Source organism: Culicoides brevitarsis, chromosome 3 (genome assembly GCF_036172545.1).
Source record: "Culicoides brevitarsis isolate CSIRO-B50_1 chromosome 3, AGI_CSIRO_Cbre_v1, whole genome shotgun sequence".
In the NCBI taxonomy this organism is placed as follows: domain Eukaryota; kingdom Metazoa; phylum Arthropoda; class Insecta; order Diptera; family Ceratopogonidae; genus Culicoides; species Culicoides brevitarsis.
Genome location: NC_087087.1, coordinates 22,342,084 through 22,366,896, shown reverse-complemented (window position 1 = coordinate 22,366,896; position 24,813 = coordinate 22,342,084). Strand labels below are relative to the sequence as shown.

The window sequence follows — 24,813 nt, the reverse complement described above, 5'->3', positions numbered from 1 at the left end:
CCCTGTAATTTTTTTTTCTTCTTTCGTGAAAAATGTAAATTTTCCTGCACCGTCAGTTAATGAGCTGACGAGACCGTTCGCAACACTAATTAACCATTTCTCTGGCGATACACAAAAAAAACTCGTAAAAAGTGTGTTTATGAGTAGGTGTTAATTTTTAGGTGAAGTGGAGACGTCTGGTTGGTTGTGTGGCTTATCTTAAAAGACGTTGCAAGTACGTTAATTACACGAACGATATTGCTGGAATAAATTTATACAGAAGAAAAGGAAATAAAATAAAATTTACGCTGAGTCATTTCTTCCTCTCCAATATAAACAATAAAATACAACTCATCTGTCAAATGAGGATTTACGAACGAAACATTAATTAAATTACCAGCACTTGCCTTCGTTCCATTTCATTACAAATTGCCAGCGAGAGAAATTATTTATTGCTACCTTCAAGAATTGTTCAAACACAAAAAAAACAAATATAAATGAAAAGGGTTTGAACGCCTGCTACATTGATAAATGCATTGAATTTCGTTCAATCGATCGAAAAATGAAAAACTTTTGCGAGACATAAAATTATATTCAAAAAATATCTCGATGAGTTATAATGAAACTTTTAATAAGATCGTAAACTTTCGATTTTTTCTCCAACTTCATGGGAATGCGATAAGAATTGACAAAAAAAAAAGAAGAAAAAACTTTTGAGAGAAAATTTTCTTCTTTGACTAAAATACACACCACATAACATCTGTTCGCTAGACCGAAAACTCATTGAAGAAGAAGCAAAATTGAATATTTAATCTTTTTATAATACCTCGTCTTATATTTCTGTCGACTTTCTTGCATCGAGTTATAAATACACACACAGCAAAAAAAACTTTTAAAGTCAAATGACGATGTCTAATGTCAGGTCTTCATACTGTATTGTGTATTTGTAACTATTTTTTCTCTTACTCGGATGTATATTTTCTGTCAGAGCAGTTTACACTTTTCTCTAGTACTGTACTGTAGCAGGGAATGTTGTAAAAGGACGAATAGGAAAAGTAAATGTCTCGAAGAGAAATTTTCATCAGCTGAAAAGGAATGGTTTTGTATTGGAATTGATCCACTTTTGATATTTTAAAGAAAAAAAAAAGTTTAATTAAAAATTTTACGAAAAAAAAATTAAAAATTACGAAAATCTCAATTTTTTTTAAATTCTAAGAAAATAAAATTTATAATTTTATTTTAAATTTTTTTTTTAACTAAAAATGATCTTCCTAAGGTACTTTTCCCGTTTGCCCTTTGCTAAATCAATATTTTTTGTTGTTTTTCCAGACATGCGACATCAGTTCATATGCTTGCATGAACTAAACAGGAGACAAGTTCAAACGAAAATGAAACAACATACACAAAAAAAGACTACTCGAGGAAAGTTTTCTGGCGCCTTATGTACATTTTTTCTTCCATACATTTTACTACAAGGTATTAGTATTTGTATTTTGTTCGGCTATGTCATGACATGTGATATTCCTGGGAAAACTGATACACGTCTTGTAATGATGTAAAATCAATTTGAATTTGTCTGTTTTTCTATTTTTAAAGGACAAAACCATCAGTCACATATTTTGATGTTGAGTTTAAGTTTTATTTACATTTTAATGCACAAACTATATTTATTTTTGTTTATCTTGTTATTTTTTCCTCTTTCATCTTACTTTGCATGCACTTCTCTATTTATTCATGTTGAATTTTAAATTTTTGTTTACTAAACTTTGTATGCAGATCTTTGACGGTCTTTGTTTTTATCCTCTTTACACTTACTCTATTCATTTTTTAAGCACTGCAATTGACATCAAAACCATTTTTAGGACATTTGCTGACATGGAATGACAAATTTGAGCAAATGACTACTGTAAATTCATCATGATGTGCACTAGATTTGCATCATTGCGAAAGTGTCAGAAAAGCAATAAAAATATACGACGCAAAGAAATACTAAAAATGAAAAATAAATAAACATCATCTGTAAAAGAGAATGATAAAGTGAAAAATGTAGCAAAATCGTTGTGTCATTGCCATTCATGCCACAATGATTTAAAACGACATTTTAAAAAGTTTCCTTGAAGCTTAATTTAAGATTTTTCTAAATTTTCTGAGATTTTCGGAAATTTTTCACGAAGTTTTTAAAGTATCTCTGATGACACGATGGGCATAACAATTTTGAAATGCGATAAAAAAAAATAAAATGCATTATGGTTTATAAATTTATCACCAACAACGAAACTCTTAAAGACGAACACAACAAGGACAACAAGGTGTTGATAATAGAAAATGAAAAATTAAGCAAAAAAATAAATTTAAATATAAATTGAAAATAATTCAAATATAACAAGAACAGAAGCGCTTTCCACACACACATACACATAAAGAGAGATAAATTATGTCCATCATCCAGATAATGGAGTTTTAATGATTTTTCCTCTGTTATTTATCCTCACTCACTGACAAGAAGCGACAAAATTATTAATATTAAAGTAAGGAAAAAAGCAAACAAACGAGAGATAGATATCATTTTTCATTGTATAAAGTATGTAACAAATACATAACTAAATTGGATAATGCATTAAATGCCGGAAAAGTTTTTTTTTCAACAGCGTGCCCATGAGGTATTTTCAGACAAGGACTTGGTTTAAATATTTATTGATATAAAAAGAGAAGACAGCTTTTCATTTGTGATAAAAATCATGAATATGTAATAAAAAAAACTGTCAGACAAAATTCTTGTGAAATTTGTGGATCAAACAAGTAAAAAAGTTCATTGAATGTTTTATGAAAATGATTCAATCTAGAAGTCGTTGGAGAAGAAGAAAAGGCATATGTGATGTAAATTTGATACAAAAAAAAATCATTTTATATACATTTTCATATTTTTCCTTTATTCATTAATTAAGGTGTTCATTTCAATATTTTTCCATAATTTTTTTTATTTAATAATATTTCTGATTTGATCCTTCTTTCAAAAATTGTAAACAAAGTTTTAAGGCCTGATTATTTTTAAACAAATTTAAACACAAAAACAACTTTTCAAAATAAATTTAAACAAATTGTAACTTTAATTATTTAATGGTTAAAAGGCAATCTATTTCTATAGTTTTTCATAACTCTAAAGTTAACAACGGTCAAAGTTAATTCCTGAATGAATATAAGGCTTTCCGTTTCATACTGAAGGACAAATGCATTAGTTAGTTGTTGAATGGAAGTCTAAAAGTGACTTAATATGTTAATTTTTCTCTAAAATTACAAAAAAATATTTCTGAATCGAATTGTGATTCCTTAAGTTTTACTAAAAAAAAAAAATGACTTGAGCTATTTTTGTGCTCCGTTCCTTAGTCTTCTCGAAAATATGCAAACAGGCAGTGATCGATTCAAAAATATTTTTATTGACTGGACCTTAATGATAAAACGTTGTATTTTCTGTAATGGTAAGAAGCAATATTCATAAAATTTACTTTTCTTTCTGAAACATCCCATACGGGGAAAATGTCAATTTTAAAAGCTTTGATCTGGACGACATATTGATTCAATCAATTTTTCTCGATAACGTACAATAATTAGGTAAAAATATATATTAATGGCTTTAAAAGTAACTTTAATCGTAATACAAAATATTTTATAATAATATAATTGATTGTTAAAAAATGACATCTTACGTCTCTAGTTACTAACATTGATGGTGCTGAGTACTTATTTTTATATTTATTTAGGGAAGTGTCCAAAGAAATTTAAACTGACCTACGATCTAAACTTTTTTTTGTTTGTTAATATGATTCATTTTTGTTCATTTTTTTATTATTTTTTTTTTTTTCTATAGATATATTTAAGAATAACTTTTAAACTTTTTTCATTGTAAGTAGTAGTATCTAGTTTCAAATTCCCTGAAATGTTATACAGAATAGTTTTTTATTCATTGTCTCTCTCTAGTAGTTGCGTTGAATCTTACTTTTGTGATCGGTGTATAAATTGTAATGATGATGCAGTTGTGGCTTACATGATGCGGCATTTTTCAGCTCTTTGTGGATCACCCTAAAATAAAGAATTTATATTAAAAACATTATCCTGTAAAAAAATTTGCCTGAAATATCGTGCATGTAACCTCCAAAACGTGCATAATTGTTTTTTTTTAAATCAAATCCATGATTTTTTTAAATAATCGCGAAACATAGGAATCAAAGTTTACTCTGACAAAATATGCACACATTTATTTTTTTTATCAGTTTTTTCCTTTCTCTGAAGCACGTCAAATGAAGTGGTATCATATATGCAAAAAATAATAATTTTAAAAAATTTACTGACTTATGATTCAGTGTAAAATCAGAAAGCGTTGAGAACAAACGTGTTCTAAACAAAACATTAGAAAAATGCCGATTTCTCAAATTATTCTTGTTTTTCTGTGTTTACTAAATGGAGCCCTTGGAATGGAAAAAATTACAAACAATTCTACAACTCAAACTACTCTTGCAACAATGAGTCCTCAATCAGTTTTAATTCCTAACTACGATGGATATAATCATTTGATAATAGCCGCAATAATTTTGACAATAATGGCAGTCATTTTACTGGTGCAAGTTCTGTCTTGGATGGTTTATTACGTAAGAAATAAAAAAGATGCCGATCAATTAAATGCAGCTCTGATCGAAAACGAAATTCATGTTTAGCATATTTAAATTCATAAAAATTGTAAAATTACAGAGAAAATAAAACAGGATACGTGATTTCGATAAGTTTAGTAAACATATTTTTTATCAAAAAAATTTTTGTTGTTATTATTAGGTATTCACACAGATGTGCAAAAGTGATTCATAAGTTCGTGTGACATATGTAAATATTAGGTCATTCATTGATGAATACACAAAATGCTCTGAAATTTGTTGCGCCTTTCAGAAGTTAAAAATCCAATAATGTTAAAACTTTCATGAAATAAAAAGTCAAAATTTTTATATTTCAAAATATATTTTTGCCTCCATTACGAAAAAAATGGGACAAAAAGTTCGAGCAAAAAAAGTCAGAGTTCAATAAAAATTAACTAAACTGAGCTTGTTTTGCACATCTAAAATTTGTAAATTATTTTACGAATATGTTCTACAACTAAGTACTGTATACTGACTAAATTTTTCTATGGGAATCTAAGGAACTATAGGACGGTTTCGGGGAAACATGCATGATACATTGGATCAAATCTAAAGGAAACTACACTATCGTACCCCATTATCAGTGAATGATGATCGGTAGCGTACCTGCTGATGATACAATTCTTCATCGAAATTACTTCCGCCAAAGTCACGATGACGTGAGGCGCGTGTCGAGATGATTCTTTTAACGCGTTCCGATGCAGCGACCTCCTAAGAGTGAGAAACAAATAAAGTGTCACAAAAAAAATATTTTTCAAAATGACAAAAATGATATTACCTCTCCTTCGCCATTGAACAATGTTGTGATGATATTGTCTCCAACGACCCATTTTTTGCCATTCATGACGATCGTTGCTGGTGGCTCGTGTGTCACACCTTGCGTATCGGCAGACCAAACAGTGACATTGGCTCCTGCATCAATTTTTACGCTGCGATGGAATTTAAAAGTGGTTTCTTGGTCGCCTGAACGACGAATGACTTGCCAGCCACCAATGTTGACTTCCTGTAATGAAAATTTTTAGGAAAAAAAGGTCTCAAAGTGAATTAAGAAATTCTCACCTTTTGTCCTTTGTTGTGCAATTTGACGAATTTGCCTTCGGGATCGCACTCGGTGATCTCTACGTCGCCCTTGGCGGATGCCGTTGTAGACCAATCAGAGACACTGCGTTCCTCGGACTCCTCCAAGACGGTACGCTTGCGTTTTGCTCCGGCACGCGTGGGTGTCAAACGACTTCCTACTGGTGTGGCACGAACACGTGTCAAACTTTGTGAGAAACTTTGAGATTGATTGGCTGCGGAAGGTGTGATATTCAAACGAGATTCCTCTCCCTTCAACAATTTGTCGTAAGCAGCAATTTCCAAGTCCAATGAAACCTTGATGTCCATGAGATCTTGGTATTCCTGCAATTGGGCAGCCATCTCCTCGCGCCAACGTGCGAGTTCCGCTTCAAGTGCCGCCTTTTCGTTGGCATGCAAACGACGCTCGTCCTCCAAGCGATTTTGCAGTGCCAAGTTTTGCGACTCCAATTCGCCAATGCGGGCATTCAAGCTGTCGATGCGAGAACGTGTGATGCGCAACTCCTCGGCAACGGTCGATGCATTTTTGCTGTTGTTAGCCACCAATGATTGCAAAGCCTTGAGTTTTCCCTCGTACAAGGCCTCGATTTCGTGACGATTGGCACGCATTTGACCTTCGTATTGGTCGCGCAACTCTTGCAAAGATTGTTGCAACTTGGCTTCGTATTGTTGCGATAAGGCGCCATCGATTTCGCTGATTTCCACTTGACGACGAGTGCGAGTCTCGCTGAGTTCTTGCTCGAACACCTGATCTTTGAAGGTGAGCTCTTCGCGAAGACTTTGAATGTTGTTCTCCAAATCGACGCGAGCCAAAGTTTCCTGTTCGAGTGCCTTGCGCAAGTCGGCGATTTGTTTTTTGAGTTTATCGTTCTCCTTTTCGAGCTCTTTGCAGTCATCTTGGGCCTTTTTGCGCTCAGAACAGGCGGTGTTGTATTTGCCCGACAACTCGATGGAACGTTGCTCGTACATGCGCGCATTATTGTCAGCGGTGATGAATTCCTTTGTCTTTTTGTCCAAACTAAAATGAAAAATAAAAACATTTCATTAGGAAAAATATTCTTTAAATGGAGCATAAAGTCACTAACACACAAAAAACCTTGACATAATCAATTATTTTCTTTATCATTACCCCCAAGAAACACTAAAACAATGGAAATCCTCCTCACAGATAAGAAACGCCGTGATTAGCGAAATAACAATAAAAATAATTCGCTTCAATTTCAACAAAAACAATCAATCACGATGTATCTCTCATCGATTACAGTCACGTTAGCATTTTTAGCTGCAGTGCAGGCAAACGAGCCACTTTTGGACATTGCCGTCAGTGCAAAAACTCACAAACTGCAACTTGTCTGGGAGAATTTATCGATAAATGGAACAATTTTGTTACGTAATGGCTTCGAAAGTGGGTCTCAGGACCTCGTAAAGCACCAAATTAACTCAACCGGAGGCTGGATCACCACAGAAATCGTCTACAACTACACGCACTTTAAAGATGTCATCCATTCCCATACATCCTGTTATGGTTTTTATGCCTACTATTTCACACCAAACTCCGTAATACCCTTGACCTCAACTTGCATGATGGCTTACCCACGTTGGATGTCAACGATGAAGCCATTTATCGGCGAAAAACGGTTTCGCGAGATTTTCCTTCCCGGTAGTCACGATGCTGCCGCCTACAAATTAAATTTTATTCCCGAAATCGATGAAAATGTTGCAAACAAGTACGTTCTCACGCAAGACGAGGACATTCGTGGACAACTTTTGGCTGGAGTGCGGTATTTGGATATTCGTCCTGCCTATTATCCCGTCGGTTCTATTCGTTTTTGGGTGAATCACGGGGTTTCGCGAGTGCAGCCAATGGAACAAGTGCTGCGAGATGTCTACGAATTCGTAAAAGAAACGGACGAGATTGTGATTGTCGATTTTCATCAATTTCCCGTGGGATTTACGTCATACGAAGTGCACCAGAAGCTGATTGCGTTTGTGAATGAGACGATTGGCGATCAAATTGTTACGCTGCAAGGCGGATGGGAAACGTCACTCAATGAAATTTGGATGAAATCGAATAAACGGATAATTTTGGGGTACAACGACGAACGTGTCGTATCGGAATATTTTCCCTTTGCATGGCAGGCAATTCGACATCGATGGGCAGATGTGGATGACGTTGAAGCATTGGAAAGTTATTTGTATCGCGTGAACGATGAACCGCAGAATGGCTGGCGACCCGTCTCGGATATGGCACAAATGACGCCGACGACAAATGGAGTGATTCTGGACAAGTACAAGGGCTTACGGAAAATGGCTGATACCTCGAATCCGCAAGTTAGTGCCTGGTATCGACGTGATTTAGGACCTAAGGCAAATATCGTCTCGCTGGAATTTCTGAGAGGCACAACTGTTATTAAGGATGGGATGAAATGGAATATGAATCGTCGTCTCTCATCGCCCGCATAACGAACTTCCTCGATTCTCTTTGTATGGGAAATATATTTGCGTAAATTCCTATTGCTCTGTATATGGAAATAAACATCAAAATATGAACGTGAGATAATTTTTTTGTTCTCGTATGACTCAATGAATCAGAGAGAACAGTTTACTGTTTGTCAATTAGGTGTTACGGCGCGTAGCATACGGGCAACGTAATTGAAAACTTTGCAATTTTTTTGGCTGTCTAACAAGTTTTTAGCTCATTTACTCAATAAATCATGAAGGTTGGTCCTCAACTTTTCAAATCCCCTCATAAATACGTAATTTGAGTGAGTAACGCAATCAGAGCTCCAGTGATAGTTGTTTTTGAGTGTTTGCCGAGAACGAAACGCTTTTTAAATAAAAGAAATTCTGAAAATGAGATCATTTTGAATTGTCTAAAATTTTTGGAGTAACAGTAAAAGTTGTTGAAAAAAATATGAAGCTCCTTACGCTTTCTTTACTGGTGAACATTTGGCAGTTTTCCGTGGCTTTTGACGAACAATCCCAAAGTAAAGGTCGTCTCGCGATCACAATCAGTGCTCAAAAGCAAAATATCGAAATATCGTGGTTGGACTTGGAATTGGTGCCAAACGGAACTGTTACTCTCACGAATGGTCGTCTCGGAGAACCTACAACGGACGCTCTTCTCCAAATAATTCCGTCGGAGCGCAATGACTGGATCACTACGGACGTCTACTACAATTACAGCCACTTTCGCGACATACTCGACACAAATACAAATTGCTACGGCTTCTGGGTCTACTACATGAATGTGCACGACCAAACAGTCTACAGTTCGTCATGTTTGCGCGCCTATCCACGCTGGATGAACGAGATCCGCTCTCACATCAAAGACTATCGCTTTCGGGATTTATTTATTCCCGGATCGCATGACAGTGCCTCGTACCGCATGGGATTCGATCCGAGACGCAACGAAACTTTAGTTTCCAAATACACGCTCACACAAGACGAGGATATCCGGGGACAATTATTGCATGGCATCCGCTATTTGGACTTGCGAATCGGATATTATCGCCGAGGAAATCCGCAATTTTGGGCAAATCACGGGATATCGCGACAACAACCACTGGAAAATGTGTTGCGAGACATTTATGATTTTGTCACGGAAACAAATGAAATTGTGATTGTAGATTTCCAGGAGTTTCCCGTAGGATTTGGGAAAACGCTCGCCATTCATCAAAATCTCGTGGCATACGTAAAACAGCAAATTGGCGATATGGTCTTGGATTTATCCGACACCTGGAGATCCACTTTTGAGCGTATTTGGGCACAACCGAAGCGTATAATTGTCGGTTACGATCACTTGGCAGTCGTTGATGAGTTCCATTCGTTCACGTGGATTGCCACACAACAACGATGGGCAAACAAAGACGACATTGGCGACTTGAAACGCTTTTTGGTGCGTGTAAATGACGAAAGTGCGGTGCGTTTCTCGCCGAGACCCGTAACGGACATGGCAGAATTGACACCGGAACCGTGGGGCGTCATTAGCGATCGATATGGCGGACTGCGAAAAATGGCCGATGACACGAACAAACTGATATCCGAGTGGTACTTTAAGGATTTTGGACCGACTGCCAATATAGTAGCTGTAGATTTCTTCAGGGGAACAACAATTGTGCAAACTGCCATTTATTGGAATGTTTATAGATCACAATTCCGAGCAAATAACACAAAAGCATCATCAACTGTCGATCATATTAAGTTTCATAAAAGATAATTTTTTTTCGTAGAAATAAAGATCGTTCTCGTTCATTGACCTCCCAATTTTATTTTGACTTTTTTTTTCTAGGTAAAAGTTAAATACTGGTGTTTATTTGTTCACTCACTCAAAAAATATTCGACGCGTCGCTTAAAAGTCATAATTTTATGTAAATATCGTAAAACGCATTCAAGCATTCAACTAACTCGAACAATACAGAAAAGCCGGTTCTTTTTATAAATAAATATCATATAGTTCTTAGGTTTCCCCCTCGTTCCGTCATCTCATCGTCGTTATATTCCTTTACCAAACACAATTTCTTGTGGTGTTATTTTTAGTGCAATGTTGAAATTCTCGCGATTATATAACATTCCGATTGAGAGTGAGTTTAACGAGCAGCATAAGATGTAAACTCTTGTTCATGTTCGATCAGCATAAAGTTAACTGTTATAAACGCCCACAATATTCGTGATACAAGAAGGCGTCATATGCACTTTTTGTGCATCATGAGGTCATTCACTTTTGTTGTTGTTCTGAACATACGTCATTTCCTGTCCCATTAATTCTGATTAATGACTAAAAAGTTTAACTTTCTGTCTTAATAACGATCATTAATAAAAAATAAAAAAAAATGGAAAAAAAATTTCAATGCGTCTATCGGAAATCGAATCCGAGTCACTTGCTTGGAAGGCAAGTATGCTAACCACTACACCATAGACGCATATGGTAAAAAGCGAACAAAATCCCAATACAAGCAATGATACGACAGAAGGTACGGTTGAAACGTACAATATGAAGCAGAAGGGACTAAAGAAGTATTTGGCATTAGACGTGTAATGGATCACATGCGTCTATGGTGTAGTGGTTAGCATACTTGCCTTCCAAGCAAGTGACTCGGATTCGATTTCCGATAGACGCATTGAATTTTTTTTACTTATTTTTTCTAGAAATAAAATTTTTATTTAAAAATAGATATTTTTTGAACAATCAAATTAAGATAAAAAACTTTAGTTTTAAAATTTTAAAACAAAATTATTAAAATATTTTTTTATTTGATAAAATTATTAAAATATTTTTTTTTTGTAAATAGCAAAAGAAAAATAATTGAAGGACTTCGGTTTCCTTCAATCCATTTTTTTTTTTAGAAATTTTGGAGAGAGGAATCCAATAAACATTTAAAGTTCTAATAAAAATATCAATCTCGAAAATCAGTTTAAAATTCAATAAAAAAAAATTCAGTAAAAAATATGAACAATTTTGTAAATTAAATAATTTTTTAAAATGTACTTTTCTCGTTTTCTTGCAAATTAATTAACTTTCGTATAAACAAAATTAATTAAATCGAAATAGAATACCAACACATTTTGAATTTTAACAAGGAAAAAAAAGAACATTTGGATAGAATTTACGATTTTCGTTCGAGCAATTGTGTCTATAAAGCAAGAGAAATGAAAAGAGAACAGTCGTACGTTATAATAGTACTTGGCCCATCTCACATCACATGCGTCTATGGTGTAGTGGTTAGCATACTTGCCTTCCAAGCAAGTGACTCGGATTCGATTTCCGATAGACGCATTGAATTTTTTTTTATTTTTTTTATTAAATTTTTATTTTTAATATTTTATTAAAAATTAAATTTAAATTTTAAAATAAAAAAAATATTATTCAAGAAAAAATTCTTTTAGGAGCACAAAACAAAATTCGTCTTCATTAATATGTATGCTTAATATCAATTGAAATTCATTCACAGACACGAAACAGCGCACGGAACACACGGAATTTACTTGATACAACACATGTGTTGCATATTAATACACACAGAATGCCTTGCCTTGAACGACTTCATACTGACTGATATAAATCATTTTTCTTTTTAGCTTGGGGAGCTAAAGTGTCTGGTATTAAATTATTTTATTTTATTGTTCTATGAAGCGAGTTTGATCGTTTCAAATCACTCACAAATTGAACAAACTTCACTAAAAAAAGCAAATCTGTTGGTCAAAATTCTTTAAAGCCGCAAAAACTTTTACACATTCGCTCGTTGAACGGTCGATGAGTAATAAAATGGCATGCATGATACGTTGAAATGACGTAATTACCGGCAAACTTCATAGTACATGCAACTCTCGAACGTACACAACGAAAATATAAATAAAATTCACATTAAAAATTTACGCTCTTGAGAATGTCAGAATGGTTTTTTGTGTTAATTCTGTGGGTTTTGTGTTAATTTTGTCGTTTTCAATGAACTTAATGAGTAATGTCTAGAAGAGGGGTTTCGTACTGCCTAGAAATAAATAAATAATATCATAAAGATAACAATCTCTGGAAGGAATGTCCGATTACGACATTGTTTGTGTAAAAAATGGCTTAAAAAATGTGACGAGTAAAGTTTGAAGCCCATTCAACTTCTTTTTTTTTACATGAAGACGACGTTAAGTCAACAAATCGTCGTTTTTTCTCGAAAAATAACAAAAATACTGATGATCGTCATCGTACAGAAGAGAAGAGTACTTCAAATATTTATTGAGTAACTCGCTTAGAAGTCAAAATCAAATAAATTAACGCAAATACGAAAAAAAATATACGAAAATTTATGTGAAACAGTGGACTGCGAGTGTGTTTAGTGAGTGACCTTGTCCGATGATTATGTATTATAGAGACTAAAAATATTTTTTGATTCTTTGAAATCGATAGAACAAGAGTTGGTTAATGGTGACAAAGCACGACATGATAGGCAAGACTCGACACTCGAAGGTCTGTTTTTGTTTATGTTTCCTTTTTTTCGAGTTAATGGAACAATCCCACGATAACGAATTCAACGCAGAAGTATAACACTTTTTATGTCACAGACACAGTATTTTTGGAAATATGACATCATCATCACATCACACACGTACGAGAGTGGTGAAAACAAAGCGCGTTCAAGGCTTCCGACAACGAGATTTCTCAGGTATTTGACTAAAATATGATAATTACACAGACGAGATCGAGATTTTTAGTACAAATTAACGAACACAAAAATTAGAATAAAAGCCGGTTTTGACGATATGATATCATTAAATTTTCAATGACGACGACGCTCATGCATACCAATACACAAACAGGGGACATCATGGGACACTTACCGTTTCTTCAGCTCCTCGTTCTCTTCCCACAGACGCTTCGTGTCGATTTCCAACTTGGCCTTTTCGCGGGCCGTCTCATCGAGCAACTTGCGGGCATCCGAGAGCTCGTGCTCGTACATCGCCTTGATGTTTGTTACTTCACGCGTAACAGTTTCCTGCGTTGTTTGCACCTGCACCGAAAGTCGCGCATTTTCGGACTCGAGATGACGAACGCGATCGATATAGCACGCCAGACGATCATTGAGGTTCTGCAACTCGACTTTTTCGACGAGACGCGAGTGTCGCGTTGGCGAGAGAGGACTCGAAGCGGCCGTTTGGCCACCGGGTGTCGATGTTGATGGTGCTGGAGTGCTTGCTCCGCTACGTTTACTCTTTGTTGCCATTTTTGAGATGGAAGTTCGCTATTTGATGTCGATTTTTCACGGTATTGGCGTTCGTTGGTACTTTACACGGCGTTTTTACTCGTTTTTTACACGAAATTTGCACTTTTTAACAACAATTTTTGATCAAAATAATCAAGCACACGAAAACAACGCTGTTGGTCCGCTGAAGTGATATTCAAAATCGCTATCCTGCTAATTCAGACATAACCCCAGCATGCAAAAAAAAAATTACACAATATGCACTGGGATTAATGAATCAGCAAAGGCGAGTTGTGGATTTCATCGTGATTTCCGGATCATGTGTTGATCATTGCAATTTCCGAAGGAGACCATTGGAAGAATTCTTGCATTTTTGTCATTTTAAATCAGCAATTCGAGGAAAAAAGTTACAAAAACACAAAATCTAACTGGCATTCTTGTCTGCACGAGTGTTCGTAACGTTAGATTCCGCGGCGATTCGGTTAATTACATCGAAAAATGTAAAAGTCTCAATGGCCGACAACCATTTTTGGATTTTCCAAAAAAAAAGTAAATAAATAATCTAACGCCCAAAAGGTCGAAACAAAGGTAATTATCGTGCATTTGATGAAAAAGTCTCGCAAAAAATTTTGGTATTGATAAGGAAATTTTGCAAAAAAAAAATATTTGTGAGAAGCTCCGATTACACGAGCTGGAGTGTCTGGGAAGAAATCAAATTAAAAGTGCAATTTGTGCGTTTTTCGTTATTATAGTTGTGGTTGCATCATAATAAAATAATAATCATAAAGAAGGAAGGAAGAAAGAGAGATTTTAATCGTCGTTGTCTGAATTGGTACTCGTATCAACAAACTTCTCAAGTATCATCATCGTCGTGCAACATCAAAAAGTATTCAACAGAAATGGGTGAAACAAAAGCAATTTATCACATTGATGACGAGACTACACCATATTTAGTGAAAATACCACTGCCATCGTCGGATGTGACATTAAAAGATTTCAAGTTGGTTCTAAATAAGCAAAATGTCAACTATAAATACTTCTTCAAGTCATACGATCCGGAATTTGGGTGAGTAGTGCGCCTACGAACAATTTTTTTTTATTTTGGAGTGTTTGCAATAAATTTAATTCGTTTTAATTTTCTAGAGTTGTCAAGGAGGAAATTGCCGACGACAACGCCAAATTGCCGTGTTTCAATGGGAAAATTGTGTCGTGGCTCGTGACAGCCGACGGTTCCAACCAATCCGACAATGCCTCTGAAATACCGCACAGCGAACTGGATGGCCGAGGAGGCCGCATGCCCAACAAAGTGATGTACAGCAACCAGATGCAAATGAATCCGCTAACGTATCAAAATGCATCGGTTGCATCGAGTGACTTGGACTCGACGAGTCTCTTTGAAACAGAGTCCGAAATTACACTAGATAGAGACATGACTGAATGCAGTAGTGTACAGCGGTTGCAGGTGCGTAAAAAGCCACAACGACGCAAAAAACGAGCACCTACCATGTCGCGCACCTCCTCATACAGCTCAATCACCGACTCAACCATGTCTCTCAACATCATAACGGTCCAAATCAATATGGATACAGTAAATTTCCTCGGTATCTCGATCGTGGGACAGTCAAATCGGGGCGGCGACGGTGGCATTTATGTCGGAAGCATAATGAAAGGGGGTGCCGTTGCGTTAGATGGCCGTATCGAGCCGGGAGACATGATCTTGCAGGTGAACGACGTGAATTTCGAGAATATGACGAATGATGAGGCAGTGCGTGTATTGCGGGAAGTGGTTCAGAAACCGGGTCCCATAAAACTTGTGGTCGCCAAATGTTGGGACCCCAATCCAAAGGGATACTTTACAATTCCACGCACAGAACCGGTGCGACCGATTGATCCAGGTGCCTGGGTTGCCCATACACAAGCCTTGCGTTCCGTTGAGTCGACATGCACCGAAGTGATTCCCGAAGTGCGAGAACGCTTGAATGTCAACATGGACATGAAGGAAATTGTCAAAGCAATGTCACGACCTGACTCGGGACTCGAGATACGCGACAGAAATTGGCTGAAAATAACGATACCCAATGCGTTCATTGGATCAGACGTTGTTAGTTGGGTGCTCGATAATGTGCAAGGCATCGGAGACAGACGCGAGGCACGCAAATACGTGTCGAGTATGCTGAGGCGCGGTCTCATTAAACACACCGTCAATAAGCTGACATTCAGTGAGCAGTGCTATTATGTTTTAGGAAATGGGGTAACGCAAGGTAAGAAATTTTTGTCTTTTTTTTTTAATCAACCTAAAAACATTTTACTCATTCATGCAATATGCATTTACAGAATCAACGACACTCAGTATGGGCGATACGGAAAGTATCATCAGCGATATTAGTCCTTTACCAAATCCTCCAATGTACATGCCATATTCAGGTAATTGCCCTAAAAACTTTCAAATACAAAATTTTCATCCTTTCTTTTTCTATTTTTCTTTCAGGAAACTACAATCCAAGCCATGGATATCAGCCAATACAATACGGAATGAATGACAGACCAATGTCTTCTGGGTCAAGCAGTTCTGATGTTCTTACAAGCAAAGATATATCAGCATCTCAGAGTGATATCACATCCATTATACAGCAGACGAATCACAGTAAGTATCATGTTTCATTTATTTAAACGCATTTTTGTAAATTTTTCACATTTTTTTTCTAGTGACCATTACAAACGGTTCCAACAAGTCATCTGGCAGCTCAAGCAGAGGAGGAAACACAATCAAAAACGACCACCAACAAGACATGACAGGTACAGGTAAGTTTTAATTCACCATTAAAACAATCATCAAAATCATTTTCATAATTTTTATTTGACCTAATTTTTTTAACACTTATTCTATGTTTTTTTTCAGTTCTAAGTTACTTGTAATTGTTCATCCTTTTTAAGTTTGAATCATCAATATCATCTCACACACAAACACACACAACAAGAGTCAATAGATTAGTAATTTATGGAAGAAATTTTATTTTTAATTGGTGTCATGTCTGTCTGCTGTCAGAGTAAGAAGAAAAGAAAGAGAGATTATTATTTTTTATAAATGCTGATGATAGGTCATAGATAAAACTTGCAATAATAATTAGTAATATGATAGACAATATACATAGTATCATAATTATAGAAACCATAAAGCTAAGTAACTATCAAATTTTATACAGAAAATGGACCAGGCAATTACTGCTTTCCTTGATTTTCTCAAACACTAATCACTGCTTTTTCGACTCATTTTCACATTTTTAATGACAATTTTTTCATCTGAATCATTTTTTTATGATAATTCAAAATCTACATAGTTAGCAAAGCCAGAAAAGAAACTGATATGGAACCAAACAATAATTGACAAATATCGTAAATGCATTTATCAATGTGTCAAAATATTGCAAGACAATTAACTACAAAATACGATTTAAGAAAATAATTATTGTAAGTCGGTTATGTTGGATTTTTTTTTGCATTTGCAGTACTTCAATGAGCTGTCAGACAAATTTAAGCATGTGTAAAAATGATGAGCTCTTCAAATATAAGTTTTGAGAGCTCGGAGTTATTTGCTTTGAAAAATACATTTTCCTAGCATCTTCCTGTCTACAGCGCCATTTGTTAGAAATTTTTTATTTAATTTAATTCTACGTTTTTGCATTTAAATGCTTCACGTTATAGTTTTCTGTAATAGTATGTTGTTAGTTAAAAGTAAAATTTAAACATTTTTTTTATTAAGAAATCGATTTAAAAAAAATCCATCATAACCGACAATTATAATTTTTAAAAAAAATCTGTTCACAACAAAATTTGTTTTAACATAAAATACTTATATTAAAAACAATACAGGGATCCATCTTACCATCATTTATACAAAATGGTAAATGGAAACGCAAAAATATATGTATTAAAATATTGTGCAACAAAAACTATGTAAAATGGCTCATCTTCCAATTAAACTTACTTTTAGCATTTAAAATACTGTGTCAGCACCAAATAATATTTTTTAGCGTCGTGTGTGCAATAAAGGCCTAAAAAGAAATTTTTGCACATGTCTCAATACCTTTTAAAATGTACGTAAGAATTTTGATATTAAATTGCTTTTAATAATTAGCTTCAATTCTTTGTTATATTAAAAAAAAAAAGTTAGAATGTAAAATTATATTGAATTACCTCACAATTGCTTAGTTATCTCTAATTTTGTACGTGTTAAATTTTTATATACTATTTGCTCATTCATTGTTTTCTCGCTTAAAAAATATTTTCAAATTTATTTGGTACTCAAAAAATATGAAAAGAGACAACGCCTATGTTATTAAAATATATTCTAGTAAACTTAAACGTATTTTAAAATTACTATAAACATGAAACAATTCTCAAGTATACTAAAAAACTTTTATATATAAAATTAATATTAATAAAAAAAAGAATGAAGAATTTAGTAGATTTATCAATAATCCACTAACAATTGTATTAGACAATTTTTTCATCTGTGTAAATTTTCTCTATCAATGTATATTTAATCTGTATAAGATGAAAAAAAAAACTTAAAATATGCCATATATTCATTTTAATTCCTATAAAAAGTAATGAAACAAACTTTACTCTGTATTTATTTCTAAGTAGATGAACAACTATTTTATACAAATGTAATAGATCCTCTTATACTACCTTTTTTAAGAAACAATAAATAGAAATCGTTTACAAGTGTATCATAAAAACATAAGGAGTATTTAATTAATGAATAAAATAATCGAAACAATAATTAAAAAATAATTGTGTATAAATATCAAATATCAAAAAAAAAATCTGTCTGGAAACAAAATCATGTAAACAATGTTTATTTATAACGAATATCTTAATCAAAAAGATATAAATAAAATATCCAAACAAAAAGTATAACAATAACATATGAGGATTGAAAAGTACATAAAATATATAATATTATAATATATATTTTAAATATATTGTATGAATGTATCAAACATAAACAAAAGTTTTGGTGTATTAAACATTTTTGGTTTGAAAAAAAAAATTCTGGACGGTAAGTATTACCTTTAAAAACATGGTATTGCTTTCAAGCCCCCATCAAGTCTACACGACGACGAACCTTGTCCCGCAGATGATATTTTTCTCTTAAAATTTTTTAAAAATATCTTAAATGTTTTTAAAGTAAAATAATTTTTTTTATAAATTGGTGTTATTTTTTTAATATAAAAAACTTGTTAAAAAAATCAGCATTAATATTTTTTGAATAAAAAAAATGAATTAGATATTTACTTTTTCATATAAATTTTTTGTTTTTAAATAATTTTTGAAGATATATCTAAATGTTAAAAAAAATATTAAACATAAAAATTGTTTTTTTGGTCTCATTTTAAAATTTGTCACATCAAAGAAGGATGCAAATATATCTCAATTTAGTTCTTCAAGTACAAAAACAAATCATCTTCTATCACTATGCTACGATATCACTTCAAATTCAGTTGACCAGAAAATTTCCATGCAACAATGACAGAATAAACAAAGTGCGACGGCACTCAATTGACGAAAGACAATCATCATAATTCCCACATATATCACTCATAACTACGCATTTTAATGAAATAAGTGTGGCTTAATTAAAAACATGGTATTGCTTTCAAGCCCCCATCAAGTCTACACGACGACGAACCTTGTCCCGCAGATGAAAAAAAATCACGTGTTTGGTATTATTTATCCATGAACCGCCACATTCACACAATGAGTAACAACGAGAATAACGAGAGAACAAGAAGAAGAGTCTAATTGAATTCATTTAAAGCGCTACTAAACGATGTTATGATGACACAAATAGTGCAAACAATGGATAACGAGATAAAGAAGCTGCGGTATGTGACGTTGGAAATTCGAAACGTCTAATCTCAAAGTAAGTACAATGCGTTGCGCGAGAGAGCGAATAAACTTATAAATATTTATTCTAATCCCGCGGTGTGAACACAACAAACAGATTGCTCTTTATTGCTCTGGAGAATCGCATATCTTATATATTCAAATGCTTTGCGAGACTTGTTTTCAGTCGTTATCGTTACTCGTTTGCTTTCGGATATTCGTTTTCCTTATTTTCTTCACGACCCATAATAATAAAAAAAGAAATAAAAAGGGGAGACAATTTCATTAGAAAGACACGACAACAACAAGAAAATCCTTCATCACACTTGTTTCACACTCCATCATATTTTATGTGGTCGTTGGTGCCTGTGTTGTGTGAAGTGATTTTAAACAGATGTTTTTATCGTATCGTTCATGTTGGACCGAAAGTACAGTGAAAATATACACAAATTTTCCGGCATTGTAAACAAGAAACATATACACACGACTACAAGCAACACGCAAATGCAATTCATCTCTTTCTGACACCGGTTCCAGTTTTCACAATTTTTCCGAACAATGCTGTGTGTCGAACCATTTTCCTGAACAACTCGAGGTAAGTTGTTTTGTACGGGAATGCAGATCCTGCGCAGTAAATATCGTCAAACTTTGTGTGTTTGCGAGACAAATTGTCTCTCAGTTCCGTTTCGAGGCTTGTACTCAAATATTTACTCTGTGCCAAAAAAATAAAAGTAACAAAATTTACTGAAAAAATACCCAGATAAAAGTTTTTCCTTCGTAGAAATATGTAATTTGACCATATTGCGAATTAAGTTCGGAAATTATTGAAAAAGAATTTGAAGATTTTCGAGAAAAAAGTGCGAAAATGCCCATATTGATAAACACTACGCAAAAAACAAGTCTCTTGAAAATTTGTGCGACAGATGTAAAATAAGTAAAAAGATAAGAGACGTTTTTGATTATTTTTTACACGAGACGAGTCTGAAAAATTTAGTATGGAAAGAGTAAATAATGAAAAAAAAACATAAAATTTGTTTTCCTTGAGGGGATAAAAAGTGAACAGAACAGTTGAGTTCTTATCATCATTACATTCTGATACATTTCGAGTGTGTTTGTAAAATTTTTAATGAACTTTTTGATAAGAACACATCGATTCACCAACTGTCTCGTGCGTACTAATATCTACCTTGAGTCATAGCAAAATGTATAAATGTCTCTCATGAACGTTGATAGTTAGTAATTATCATCCCAAGACATTTAGCTATAAAGCTCCATTGTATATAAACTATATAATAATGATAGTAAGGGAAAAACAATTCATGTCTAGGTTGACCCCGTGCTGAGTTGTTGTGCGTTTTTTTGTCTTCTCAAGACAAATTGTTATTGCATTCTAAGTAATTCTTATTGTATCAATTTTTTTTTCTTATCGTATCATATCCGAGTCAACAATGCAAATAATTTCTTATCATAACAAATACAAAAATTACTGAAATGCTAAAAATCTTTAGCAAATATTTAAAACTATATTTTGCACTCACATATAAAGATTTCTTGTTATTGACTATTGCATGATAGGTTAGTGAGTGCATTTCAATACAATTTTGAATTCTCATTATTGACGTCACTCGCCATAAAGTTTCAGTTTAGTTTGTTTATTTGACCGACGCGTTTCTGCTAATATTAAGTGTAAAAATATACGCAATTCTATTATTGTTGAAATAAAACATAAACATTTATTGAAATCTGTCACAAATTTCGAGAGAACGATAGACGATCTTTGATTTTTTAAGAAACAATTGATTTTTCATTGCAGATCGACATTTTTTTAAAGTAAACATTCACAAATGATCAAAAATGTAAATCAAAAAGTTTATAGAAATTCTCTAGGTCTACGTAGTTAAGAAGAAAACGTATTTAAAAGATATTTTAATTAGAAAATCATGTCTGTGAAGGTAAGATCGCGTTTCCGTTGATAGTTTTATGATGAAATAAATTTATTTTACTTACTTGCACGTGCTACTCAAACTGACTGAAAGTAATTTATTTAATTTTTTATGACACTTGCAGATGACGCGCTATAAGCACACAGAATTCGCCGATGAGGATACCAGTAGTGTTGGTTCCATTCATCTTAACGAAGCCACCAGTCCAGCGATGCACATTCGGTATCATTCAGTTAGAGTACGTACTTATTGAATTTTCCTCTTGAGGCAACAGCGTAATTAAAATTTTTCTACCGTTACAGACATCTTCCTTGTGGACAAGTCGTACATTCATTGAGAAATGTCTCATTTGTCTCGTGTTGTTTTTACTTGTAATCTTGTTTATTTTGGCGGTTATTCTTGCCACGGACCGGGGTGACTCGTCTAAACGTATTCTGCATGTGCAGCCACATTCGCGCGAAGAGGGACCATGTTTAGAGGAGAGTTGTATTCATGCCGCTAGCTCGATTCTACACTCGATCGATCAAAGTATCGATCCCTGTGATAATTTTTACGCGTATTCCTGCAATCAGTGGATCAAGAATAATCCGATACCCGATGGCAAGAGTATGTGGGGCACTTTTGGAAAGTTGGAGCAGCAAAACCAGCTTGTCATTAAGAACGTGCTCGAACGTGACTTTGATGAGTTCAAGTCAAAAGCGGAATTGAAGGCGAAATTGTATTACGAGTCGTGTTTGGATGAGAACGAGGTGATGGAAACTTTAGGTGCGAAGCCAATGTTGGATCTTTTGGAAAAGATTGGCGGATGGAATATCACTAAAAGTGGTTTCAACATATCAACTTGGTCACTGGAGACGACATTAATGAAGGTACAAAACGAGTATAATATGGGAGGCTTGTTTGGATGGGCTGTCGGCGAAGATGACCGACAATCTACGCGGCATGTCATACAAATCGATCAAGGAGGACTTACACTTCCGACACGCGATAATTACTTAAACAAAACAGCACATCAAAAGGTCTTGGACGCCTATTTGGATTATATGACTAAAGTGGCTGTTTTGCTGGGCGCAAATGAATCAGATGCCAAAATTCAAATGCAAGGCGTTATTGATTTTGAAACTGAATTAGCAAAGATCACAAGTAATTTCTAATGTCACATTTAATTTTATATCGTGTTTTAACAACTTTTATTATTTTAGTTCCTTCCGAAGATCGGCGTGACGAAGAAGCCATGTATCATAATATGACATTGGCAGAACTGCAAGATTTGGCACCCTTCATTGATTGGCGTGCGCACTTTGACGACGCCTTTCGACGTGCATTCAAGGACAATTATTCCTCAGCTACAAAAAAATCTCGTAAGATAACGGAAAAGGAGCACGTTGTCGTGTATGCACCACAATATTTGCACAATTTGACCAACATTATCAAAAAATACCAGAATACCACTGAAGGAAAAATGTGAGTTCCTTAGTTTTTTTTCCTTTTTATATATTTTTTGACATAATTTTTTGACATCTTTAGTGTTTTAAACAACTATTTGGTATGGCAAACGGTCCGATCGTTTACTGCTTGTCTTTCCAAGGCATTCCGTGATGCCTATAAGGGACTTAGAAAGGCACTTATTGGGTCTGATGGTGGTGAAGAACCATGGCGATATTGTGTCACAGGTATTTTTTTGATTTTTTTAATTTTAAAATAATTTTACTCTTATTTTTTTTTTCAAGATACAAACAATGCAATTGGCTTTGCTATCGGTGCAATGTTTGTGCGAGAAGCTTTCAATGGCAAATCTAAGCCGCAAGCTGAACAGATGATAAATGAAGTTCGAAACGCATTCAAAGCAAATTTGGAACATCTCGACTGGATGGATGATGAAACTCGTAAATTAGCGGAAGAGAAAGCAGATGCCATCACAGACATGATCGGATATCCCTCGTATATTCTGGATGCCAAGCAGCTAGATGAGAAATATCGCGGGCTAGATATAAAAAATGATACATACTTTATGAACAACATCGAAATCAATCGATACAATTTGCGGAAGAACCTCGAAAAGTTAGATGAACCTGTTAACAAGACACGATGGGGAATGACACCGTAAGATAAAAAAATTTAATATTTAATTTGATTGGAATTTGATTAAATATTTTTTTGTTTTCAGTCCTACTGTGAATGCGTACTACACACCGACGAAAAATCAAATTGTTTTTCCTGCTGGAATCCTACAGTTGCCATTTTATGATATCCTGAACCCGAAAAGCTTGAATTTTGGTGGAATGGGAGTTGTTATGGGGCATGAAATCACACATGGGTATGATATTTTTCAATTTATTTTAGACCGCTCCAATTTTTTGTCCCTTGAAAAGTCAAAAATTCTGTGGAAATGAAAAAAAAATTAGACATAGGTCGAAATTAATTTAGAGCGGCCCTCGATAAGGCTCAGTTTTTAATGATAACATTTTGATACAGATTTGATGATCAAGGCCGTGAATATGATAAGGAAGGAAATTTACATCAATGGTGGAATAATGCCACAATTTCTCGTTTTAAGAAACGCACAGATTGCTTTGAAAAACAATACAGCAATTATTCGATCAATGGTCGCAATTTGAATGGAAAACAAACATTAGGTAAGTTTAAGATAATTTTTTGTTTTTTTTTAATTATAAAAATGTTATAACATCTTTTTTTTTCTTTTTTTAGGGGAAAACATTGCCGATAACGGAGGTCTCAAAGCTGCCTTCCATGCTTTTAAAAGCACCAAGCGGACAGACTCTCGTGATACATTGTTACTTCCTGGCGTTAATTTAACGCACAATCAACTATTCTTCGTGGCTTTTGCACAAGTAACGTTAAAATAATTTTTTTTTTTCAACTTTCTACTAATTTTTCTAAACTTTTTCAGGTATGGTGCACATCAGCCACAGTCGAAACAACAAACCTACAAATCGAAAAGGACCCCCATTCGCCGCCCGAATTTCGTGTCATCGGTTCCCTATCAAACTTCGAGGAATTCGCGATGGAGTTTAACTGTGCCCGTGGATCTCGTATGTATCCGATTGATAGATGCGAAGTTTGGTAAGGCAACAAAAAAAACGACCCGTACAAAAATTGATACCAAAGAAAAAAAATCAAAGAACTATTAAAGGACCCATCGTTACAAAATGGTGACATTTTTCTCCAAATACCTATATACACTAAAAAATAAGATTTTATGTTGATTGTGTATAAATGTTTCAACTGTCAGACAGGCTGCAGGCATTAAAAGTTATTTTTCGTCATATTTTCAATAATTTCCGTGTTTCGTTATATTTTTGTTCACTTGTGATGTGATTTTGTGATTTCTTCGAATTAATTTATAGATTTTTATAAATACATATTTAACGAGAGATAAAAATTTAAAAAAAGGATTTAATGCGTGCCTATTTTTTTGAAGAAAAACTGCGACTCCGTATTTGAAATAAATATCAAGCTAATCCACAATAAATATTTAGATAAACAAAAATATTATTACATTCATGTTGTACATACATTTTAGGGAAA

General features: G+C 34.2%; 4 protein-coding genes and 3 non-coding genes across 14 annotated transcripts; 5 read left to right on the top strand and 2 right to left on the bottom strand.

Moving 5' to 3' along the window:
* Positions 1–2,951: 2,951 nt before the first annotated feature.
* On the bottom strand, positions 2,952–13,603 carry LOC134833784 (lamin Dm0-like). Of its 3 annotated transcripts, XM_063848233.1 has the most exons (6): positions 13,068–13,603; positions 5,721–6,756; positions 5,440–5,664; positions 5,235–5,372; positions 3,974–4,056; positions 2,952–3,908 (listed from the first exon to the last, which is right to left on the bottom strand). In XM_063848233.1, the coding sequence occupies exons 1-5, from the start codon at positions 13,448–13,450 to the stop codon at positions 4,018–4,020; spliced, it is 1,821 nt and encodes a 606-aa protein (XP_063704303.1). In that variant the 5' UTR covers positions 13,451–13,603; the 3' UTR covers positions 2,952–3,908; positions 3,974–4,017. The 3 variants fall into 3 exon arrangements, with proteins under 3 accessions (XP_063704303.1, XP_063704302.1, XP_063704304.1); XM_063848232.1 differs by having other exon boundaries at positions 2,952–4,056; XM_063848234.1 differs by having other exon boundaries at positions 2,952–4,056; positions 5,268–5,372.
* On the top strand, positions 6,981–9,998 carry LOC134833387 (uncharacterized). Its single transcript, XM_063847695.1, has 2 exons — positions 6,981–8,181; positions 8,597–9,998. The coding sequence occupies exons 1-2, from the start codon at positions 6,981–6,983 to the stop codon at positions 9,955–9,957; spliced, it is 2,562 nt and encodes an 853-aa protein (XP_063703765.1). The 3' UTR covers positions 9,958–9,998.
* Trnag-ucc (transfer RNA glycine (anticodon UCC)) lies at positions 10,589–10,660 on the bottom strand. The gene has a single exon. It is a non-coding gene; the product is annotated as a tRNA-Gly (tRNA).
* Trnag-ucc (transfer RNA glycine (anticodon UCC)) lies at positions 10,787–10,858 on the top strand. The gene has a single exon. It is a non-coding gene; the product is annotated as a tRNA-Gly (tRNA).
* Positions 11,443–11,514, top strand: Trnag-ucc (transfer RNA glycine (anticodon UCC)). The gene has a single exon. It is a non-coding gene; the product is annotated as a tRNA-Gly (tRNA).
* A 154-nt stretch (positions 13,604–13,757) lies between the features above and the next one.
* Positions 13,758–17,619, top strand: LOC134836054 (segment polarity protein dishevelled). Of its 4 annotated transcripts, XR_010162241.1 has the most exons (8): positions 13,758–14,017; positions 14,182–14,495; positions 14,573–15,690; positions 15,764–15,853; positions 15,918–16,073; positions 16,136–16,231; positions 16,329–16,476; positions 17,300–17,619. XR_010162241.1 is itself a non-coding variant. In XM_063851193.1 (7 exons), exons 2-7 carry the CDS (start codon positions 14,329–14,331, stop codon positions 16,343–16,345), a joined length of 1,638 nt encoding a protein of 545 aa, XP_063707263.1. In that variant the 5' UTR covers positions 13,758–14,017; positions 14,182–14,328; the 3' UTR covers positions 16,346–17,259. The 4 variants fall into 4 exon arrangements, 3 of the variants coding, with proteins under 3 accessions (XP_063707263.1, XP_063707261.1, XP_063707262.1); XM_063851193.1 differs by lacking the exon at positions 17,300–17,619 and having other exon boundaries at positions 16,136–16,225; positions 16,329–17,259; XM_063851191.1 differs by lacking the exons at positions 16,329–16,476; positions 17,300–17,619 and adding an exon at positions 16,768–17,259.
* Positions 17,620–19,498: 1,879 nt separating this feature from the next.
* Positions 19,499–24,510, top strand: LOC134836053 (endothelin-converting enzyme homolog). Of its 3 annotated transcripts, XM_063851188.1 has the most exons (11): positions 20,040–20,178; positions 21,135–21,273; positions 21,389–21,502; positions 21,567–22,407; positions 22,467–22,728; positions 22,792–22,937; positions 22,995–23,367; positions 23,432–23,581; positions 23,740–23,900; positions 23,974–24,116; positions 24,176–24,510. In XM_063851188.1, the coding sequence occupies exons 2-11, from the start codon at positions 21,262–21,264 to the stop codon at positions 24,350–24,352; spliced, it is 2,379 nt and encodes a 792-aa protein (XP_063707258.1). In that variant the 5' UTR covers positions 20,040–20,178; positions 21,135–21,261; the 3' UTR covers positions 24,353–24,510. The 3 variants fall into 3 exon arrangements, with proteins under 3 accessions (XP_063707260.1, XP_063707258.1, XP_063707259.1); XM_063851190.1 differs by lacking the exons at positions 20,040–20,178; positions 21,135–21,273 and adding an exon at positions 19,499–19,916; XM_063851189.1 differs by lacking the exon at positions 20,040–20,178 and having other exon boundaries at positions 21,123–21,273.
* The last annotated feature ends 303 nt before the right edge of the window (positions 24,511–24,813 follow it).

What these genes read in the sequence shown, in the direction of transcription:
- LOC134833387 (XM_063847695.1), top strand. Translation starts at nt 6,981, where the DNA reads ATGTATCTCTCATCGATTACAGTCACGTTAGCATTTTTAGCTGCAGTG. An exon ending in GAAATGGAATATGAATCGTC is followed by an intron (nt 8,182 to 8,596) that starts GTCTCTCATCGC and finishes TCTGAAAATGAG; the next exon opens with ATCATTTTGAATTGTCTAAA.
- LOC134833784 (XM_063848232.1), bottom strand. Translation starts at nt 13,450, where the DNA reads ATGGCAACAAAGAGTAAACGTAGCGGAGCAAGCACTCCAGCACCATCA. An exon ending in TGCACAACAAAGGACAAAAG is followed by an intron (nt 5,665 to 5,720) that starts GTGAGAATTTCT and finishes TTTTCATTACAG; the next exon opens with GAAGTCAACATTGGTGGCTG. An exon ending in TGTTCAATGGCGAAGGAGAG is followed by an intron (nt 5,373 to 5,439) that starts GTAATATCATTT and finishes TCTCACTCTTAG; the next exon opens with GAGGTCGCTGCATCGGAACG.
- LOC134836054 (XM_063851191.1), top strand. Translation starts at nt 14,329, where the DNA reads ATGGGTGAAACAAAAGCAATTTATCACATTGATGACGAGACTACACCA. An exon ending in AGGAAATGGGGTAACGCAAG is followed by an intron (nt 15,691 to 15,763) that starts GTAAGAAATTTT and finishes ATGCATTTACAG; the next exon opens with AATCAACGACACTCAGTATG. An exon ending in AATGTACATGCCATATTCAG is followed by an intron (nt 15,854 to 15,917) that starts GTAATTGCCCTA and finishes TTTTTCTTTCAG; the next exon opens with GAAACTACAATCCAAGCCAT.
- LOC134836053 (XM_063851188.1), top strand. An exon ending in TTCGGTATCATTCAGTTAGA is followed by an intron (nt 21,503 to 21,566) that starts GTACGTACTTAT and finishes CTACCGTTACAG; the next exon opens with ACATCTTCCTTGTGGACAAG. An exon ending in TGAATTAGCAAAGATCACAA is followed by an intron (nt 22,408 to 22,466) that starts GTAATTTCTAAT and finishes TTATTATTTTAG; the next exon opens with TTCCTTCCGAAGATCGGCGT.